This window comes from Ceratotherium simum, chromosome 22 (genome assembly GCF_057802395.1).
Source record: "Ceratotherium simum simum isolate JZ-2026a chromosome 22, ASM5780239v1, whole genome shotgun sequence".
Taxonomy (NCBI): Eukaryota; Metazoa; Chordata; class Mammalia; order Perissodactyla; family Rhinocerotidae; genus Ceratotherium; species Ceratotherium simum.
Genome location: NC_141921.1, coordinates 1,146,431 through 1,153,805, shown reverse-complemented (window position 1 = coordinate 1,153,805; position 7,375 = coordinate 1,146,431). Strand labels below are relative to the sequence as shown.

The window sequence follows — 7,375 nt, the reverse complement described above, 5'->3', positions numbered from 1 at the left end:
TGCAGATGCTACCAAAATTTAAAGGGTACATAGAGCTTGATCTAGCAACTAAGCTCCTAGGAATCTATTCAGAGAAATATTAAGTGTGCAAATAAAATTTTTCATAGAAAAATGGGAACCACCTAAAGTTCATCAATTGAAAATGGATCAAGTCTAGCAAATCTTTACTACAGAATGCTGTGTACCTCCTGCAAAGAATGAACAGATGTCTATGTGCTGACATGGAGAGAATGTAAGAGAGCATAAGTGAGGCCATCTTGTTACACTAAATGGCACCAGCCCCTCCCGTGGGACTACTCACTGCTCTGTACGTACTCTGAAAAATTCACACGCTTTCCTGATTTATGGCCTCCGCTTATGTCTGTACTCCCCAATAGCTTGATAAATTAAAAACTTTGTTCTATGAGTTTCTCTCCAGGAACAGGCTGACCACAGGCAGGACACACATCCACAAGGTATCCATCACAGCTGACAGAAGAATGGACCAATGTGATGCCTGGAGCCCAATGTCCCTGGACCCCCTCCTTATTGCCCATTTTCCCTATATATCTGCCTCAAGATTCCGTAATCCTTGAAGATGGTTTCTTGAGACGTTAGTCTGCCATCTTTCCAGTTATGCTGGCTAATCAAATTAAAACTTCGTTTCTTGATCCCTAACTCTTTGTGATTAATTGGCTCAGATCGCGGCGAGCAGTGAGCCCATTACTCGGTAACAAGAAGTCCTCAGTGAGTTGACAGAAATTGACCATATAGTGTGACCTGTTGTCCTTGTTGTTTTTTAAATGGATAGGTTTTATATATGCTACTAAACAAGACTGGAGAGTTAAAGATCAGTTAATGAGTTAATTCTGATTTTAAGGTGCGATTTTCTCTTACTTTAAACCTTCTGTATCCTTCGTTGGCTGAATGTGAACTACCTTCATAATTAACATCTTCATATATATTGCCATCCAGCCAAAGACTCACCATTCTCTTTCTCCTTTCTTACCTCCATGCCTCTCTTCTCGCAAATGTCATTTAACCAAACCCTGCCACTGTTTAAAGGCAATCTCTTCCAAGAAATCGATCTCACTGCTCACATTCTAGAGAATTATTTCTCATTTGTCTTAACACCTATTACCCTTGAAGTCTTTTACAGGCATTTATAACCAATTCCAGTTGGTATCTTAGCGTCTTAGCTTTCCATGTCGTAGCTTTCCATGTCGATTTTTATGTGTTTCCCACTTATTAGGTAACAGGCTTCTTGTGGGAAGAAACCAAGATTTCCTCATCTTCCTGTCCCCTACAATGCTCAACATAATAGATGCTCAATCAATGTTTGCTGAATTAATGGGGCATTTTTTTGCAATGCAATGTGTATGCTGCTAATAATTTAGGGACAGACCAAACGATTTACCACTTTATTTTCAAAATTTTATTTATATAGAATCTTCAGAATGTTTTCCTTTAATTTTTACAAGGTAAAATCCCGAAGCTTAAAATCAGATATTTTATGTCACGGTTAAATACAGGGAGGAGAGAGTTCAATCATTTTGAGGAAAAGCTTTCATAATTGTACAAACATTAATATTTACAATATTCTTTAATCTAGATATAGACAACATAGCATATTTAAATGTACAAAATAGTTATAATCATTATATTTTATTACAGAATATTCCCCAATTCAAACTAATAAAAGAAATCCATCAACACTGATAACACGTGGGGAAAACAACAGCAAGAGCTTTATCAATAACCACAGTAAACGTATACACAATACACAACTCACACATCAAACCCACAAATTTAAAGACTAATCTATTGAAATCATGCTAGAAGCTAAAAACTATTTTATAATTCATAGGTTGAAACAGATGTTCTGTGATAACCTATGAAACAGGATACAAACTATGAAATCATATTTAACATATTTCCTAATTCCTAAGAGACTACTCTAGGGAATCTCAAAAATAGAAAATCAGGCATTTTTCCCTGAAATTAAAGTTATGAATACCTTCATAAATATATCCAAAGGAGAAAATAAAAACAACCCAAATATGATGAGTTAGTTTTACTTTCTCAAACATAGCTGGGTAGAGAGTCCCCGGCCAAACCACAGCTTCTCTGGGATATTTCAATGTCCTCCTAATTTAGGGGGATAAACATATTTATTCTCTGCCTTGTTCCAGAAAGGATTTAAGGTGGCTTAAAAGCCAGATTCAGAAAATACCAAAAAGCACAAATTACAGGTTAAATGAAAAAACAGAGAAAACAGAGTTTGGGGGAACAGCACCCATAAAACCATTTAAGAAAAGATCAGGAATTCAGCTAAGCAATCCACATTATTCTCCACAGGGATTTTCTGGAAATATTGCAAAACATGGTATTAATTTGAAAGAAAAATATTAAACTACTGGAAAACAGGAGATGCAGATCAAATTTGTTAAATTTTGTATTAACCCTGATGGAGTAGATGATGATAAAAAGGCATGTGCTTTTTTCTTTGTGCATGGGTGAAATAAGTTTTCCTAAATGCCATAATGTGTGACTCTAGATTTAGTCTCTAGCTATTGGTAGAGGAGAGTGTAGGTGAAAAGGAAAACAAAATTTGGGTACCCTGACTTAATTTCTACTGAGAAATCCACCAACTGATTCCTGTTGATGATGTGAGGACAGGTAGCTACATTCCAGGTGGTACGGTGTCATATGGCTCTTTGTAAGTACAGGACAAAGCATCAATCCTAGGGAGTCCTGACTATACACACTGAATAACATTCCTCCAGGTCCTACAGCCCAGTGCACTAGGATCCAGCAAGATAAACAAGGGAAACTGAAAAGCAGGAGGGCTGCTCAGGTTGGCATGCTGAGGCCAGTCTCTGTTGCTGCCCAGACAGCTGCAGAAGCTCTGACTCTGCCGACAGTCTGCACAGCACACCCCTCACCCCACTCCAATAGGGGAGGAGTTATGGAGAGAAGGCTGGGGTAGCATTAATCAGCTTCCGGGAAACGTGAATGGGTCTGTTCAACTCTACTCTTCAGGCCCTGCTCTCAGCAAATGACAGAATGAACGATCTTGTACCTAAATGCTGAGAGGTTAAGAAGTAGAGGGAGTGGGGATGAAGGCGATAGGTGTGTGGCATGAGTTTCAAAACTACTGATGAAGGATCAGAACAAAAACATCTACCTGAAAACTAAAACTAACCACTGTCTCCTACCTTTTTTTGAGGATGAATGGTCCTAAGGCAATACTCATGAGTTGGAGTAAAGAAGGAGTAAAGAAGGAAGTTCACGTCCATAGATCTAAAGCCGCAGGGAACTGCAATGTTCTTGGCTGGGGTGGCAGAGCTGCCTGAGGGCTTGTGAGGCAGGCTTCACAGGGGAGAGCGGGGAGAGGGTAGTTTTTTCCAACAATACCTTTCAGAATATAGGCAGGACCAGCTCATCTGTGAGGCACCACACCTCAGGCCCACAATCCTTTTAGAGGCCCATGAAAATGTTCTAATTTCTTTTAAATTCAGAAGAAAAAAACTGAACTTTTAGATTGAAGGACATGTTTATATATAATATTAATTTTATACAAATCCAATCGTAATGTATTAATTTTTAATTTTTTATGGAAGAAGAGGTCCAAGGTGGCAAAAGCGTCTAAGGCCCAAAAAAGCCATAATGCAGCTTTGAATATAGGCCAATGGTTCAAGGCTGACACAATGGAGGGGAAGGAGAGTCCGATCTTGTTGATCGTCTTTTTTCTGAATGTTACTTTGGGATTAGATTTTTAAAGAGGGCTAAGTCTAACAGTGGCGAAGTACTAGTGTCAATTTCCACTAGCCAAGATGGAAAAAGAAAAAAAAAATTAAGTTCATTATTTTATTGTCTTTGTGTAATAGTAAGAACTACAGGAGGATGAAGAGATTTGGATGTTCTCAAGTCTTATCTCCACTCCTGTAAACATTACTGGAGGTAGGTTTTCCTTTGAGACCTGCCTCCTGAACTTCCTGTATCACACTGCCACTCAGTTCTAGACTCCTCTGTGCTTCTCTGAGGCCCTGGCTCCAACTACCTTCAGTAGCCCAAGGTTGACAGTGACAGGAATGTGGACACCTGCAGTTACAAAAATGTCTTAAGAATATGATCAGAGAGAAAACGAAGCAGGGTGAATGAATAAGGGAGGAGGGGACGAAAATATCACAGATTTCAATGTTCTAAAACTACATGGTCCAAAAAACACTGGGGAAGGATTTACACTAAAATGTTAACTGTGGTTTTCTAGATAGGAGGACTGAGATATTTTTATTTTACTTATGCTTCTCTGTTTTTTAAAAAATATTTTATAAGATAAATGTACTCCAGGAGAAAAAAACACTCAGTAAATATTATTTTAAAAATTGTGCTTTCGAAGCTCTAAACTCTGAAGATTACCATCTTTGAGTTCCTCACAGTATGGCTTAGGTTAGTAAATAGGGTTAACCACTGGCATGCAGAGGATTTGAGGACAGAACTTTTAACAATTTCCACTATTTTCAATCACCCAAATTCATCAATATTACAGGCAAATGTCAACGAAGTACTTATTACCACTTTTTAGGATCTGTTCCCGATGTACAACAAGGAAAATATGTCAAAAGGAAGAGTACGAAGGAATGAATTACTACCTTTTACAGAACCACAGGCTTTCTGCATGTGGAAGGAAATACTAAGTCATAAAATTTAGACCCTTAAATTACAGGTAAAGAGCCTGAGGTCCAGACAGGTTATATGACTTTATCACTGTCACACAGCAAAGCTGGTAACAGAATTAGGGTAAGAATGCAGGTTTCCTGACTTTTGGTCTATAGCTCTTATATCCCCCAGTCCCCAAAGTAATTGCTTTATAAGTTATGTTTCCTTGTTTATCCTAAATGCATATAGAGAAATGGAAAATACTACCAGTTTTCTTTAAACACATTTGTTAATTTGAGAACTGTACCATCTCACAATATAAAGTTCCAGGTAAGTCGTCGACTATTAAAATGAACCACAAGATTTTAGACCTGGAAGGATGCTAGGAAGATAATTTCAACCTCAGTTACACAAGAATTTAGGCCTAGAGAAGGTAAACTATATCCCCAAAATCACAAGGTTGAGTCAAGACCCAGGTCATCTAACACTGGCTCCCTGCTCCTTCCAATATTGTCTTGTTCATCCTTGGCTATTGATTACCTCCAAAAAAGGGGAAAAACAGAGAATCATACCCAGAGGAAATGTAATAAAACTGTCAGTAATAAGAATGCTTACAGAATGGATATAAATCAATTCTATGGTTAACAGAAATAAACTAAAATCTATTAGAATAAATCAGGCAGCATGATTGCTAACTTTTATTTGAAAACATACCTAAATGTAAATCACAATTTTAACTTTCGTTGTTTGAAGATGAGGCAAGATTGTTCAGTGTCAAAGGCTCATGTATCTGAAAATAAATTCGCAGTGTTTGCAATTCTCAAGAGCAGAGGTTGGAAGATAACAACCAGCAACCTGTTTTTTGTGAGGCCTATGAGCTAAGAACGGTTTTACATTTTTAAAGGGTTGTAAAAAAATATAAAGAAGAATGTCTGATAGAGACAGTATGTAGCCTAAGTTATTGACTAACTGCCTCTTTATACAAAAAGTTTGCTGACCTCTGTTCTGGATTCAGAAAGTATATGAAACTGGGCTGAATATGTAATACGTCCTGGAAGGCTTTCTTGTTTTTAAAATTAAATCTCTTGATTTATTTAAGCATTATTGCAATTTGCCTCTTTCTGATAGCAAGTAGTAGGGGAAAAAAAAAAATCTAGTTTGAGGGTTATGCTTACCTGTGTTCCAGTTAAACGAGGTTTTATCACATACACTAAGGTAAGTGGACATATAGGTGAACCTAATATTTTATGTATCTGATATCCATACAAAATGTAATTAAATACAATCTGTAATTTAAAAACTGGTAATTTGATTCTCTTCTTTGGGTCTCTTTTCTATTTTTCAGATTTTACTCCATATGCCTCCCCTGGCCTCCCATAGCACATTGTCAGATTTATTATACCAGTAGTTCTCAACTATGATAATTACCTCAGTGACCCCCCTTCTGGATCTCATTTGCAACCATAAATGAATCTTACCAAACACACAGAAAGAATGAATGCTCCTAACGAGACATGAGATACCAAAACAGAATGGTGAGTTGGGTGAGCAATAAAAATTAGAGACCCGTTCCACTCATCAACCTGAATACAACAGTAAAACAGATCACCCTCAGAGCCTACTGCACTGCTTACTGCCACGGCAGGACTGGAGCACCTTGGGAGACCCTGCTTTACACAACATTCTCATCATCACTATACGAAAACAAGTACACATCTCTTTCTTGTCACGTGATTTACATGGCAAAGTTTAGATTTTGTGAACTAGAGAAAAAAGATCAAAGCCGTGCCATGGTTAACTAAATTACAATAATTTCAAGGTTATAACTTTGAAAGTAGGATCTACTGTGTCAAGATTAAAATGCCTTACTTTAAAATAATTACATTAATAAGTCCTTTGGACCCACAGTACAGTTCTCTTCAGCCACTCCATTCTCTTGTTTGCTTTTATAATTGGAAAGGAATAGATTTTCTATTTGAGTCAAGAATTCTTCAGCAATGAAGCAATTGGTGACTTTGCTCAGAGTTTTCCTCAGACACTCCAAAAGCTGGTTGAAAAAAAAGTTTTATATTTAAATACATAAAAAGTGTAAAAGAGGATTTGCATTATTATCATTATTTTATCCCTTTCCAAATCTCGCATTTTCTAATGGTCAAATGAGAAACATTCTCCCTAAATGTGCTTAAAGATAAACTTGTGTTCCATAATCATGGAGTGTAGGAAGTCACTGTTGAGGAAGGCTTAGGTTAGTCCCTTTATGATTCTATATAGAGACAAACCTTATACACATGTGACGCTTTCTCCTTTGGACAAATATGTGACCTTGATTCTTTTTTTAGTAGCTACATTAACAAAGCAAAATAATCCTGTAAGATAAAAATCTATGTATATACACAGGACTCTACCATTTCAAAATTAGGATGCTATAGTCTATTTCCTGGGAAATGTGCATGTTACTCTTCCAACAGAACAAAGAGAAAGGCTATAATAGAAGAAGGTAAAAAACATTAAAAATAAACTTAATATGTTTAAATTTTCTATTTTCAAATTGCTACCAAAAAAAAAGACAGACAAATGTTGCCAGTCTTCTGGTCTTAACTCATTATACTCATAGAAACAAAACTAGAGGTGAAATAAAAGAATTCACTACTCTTATTTCTTACCAAAAAGTTAAATAAAATGATCATTTAAATTTAATTCTTAGATTTATATTATCATTCTTAAAAATGATCAA

At 36.6% G+C, this 7,375-nt stretch overlaps 1 protein-coding gene across 9 annotated transcripts in view; it reads right to left on the bottom strand.

The window, feature by feature from the left end:
- Positions 1-5,326: 5,326 nt before the first annotated feature.
- The window catches only part of MYSM1 (Myb like, SWIRM and MPN domains 1), a 36,299-nt gene continuing 34,250 nt past the window's right edge, over positions 5,327-7,375 (bottom strand). For 8 of the 9 annotated variants that reach the window (XM_014793812.2, XM_087445840.1, XM_087445841.1 and 5 more), the window contains one exon: positions 5,327-6,688. In XM_014793812.2, the coding sequence (XP_014649298.2) occupies positions 6,521-6,688 (168 nt within the window). In that variant the 3' untranslated portion in view covers positions 5,327-6,520. The remainder of the gene's footprint in view (positions 6,689-7,375) is intronic. The other variant, XM_087445847.1, reaches the window with a different exon arrangement.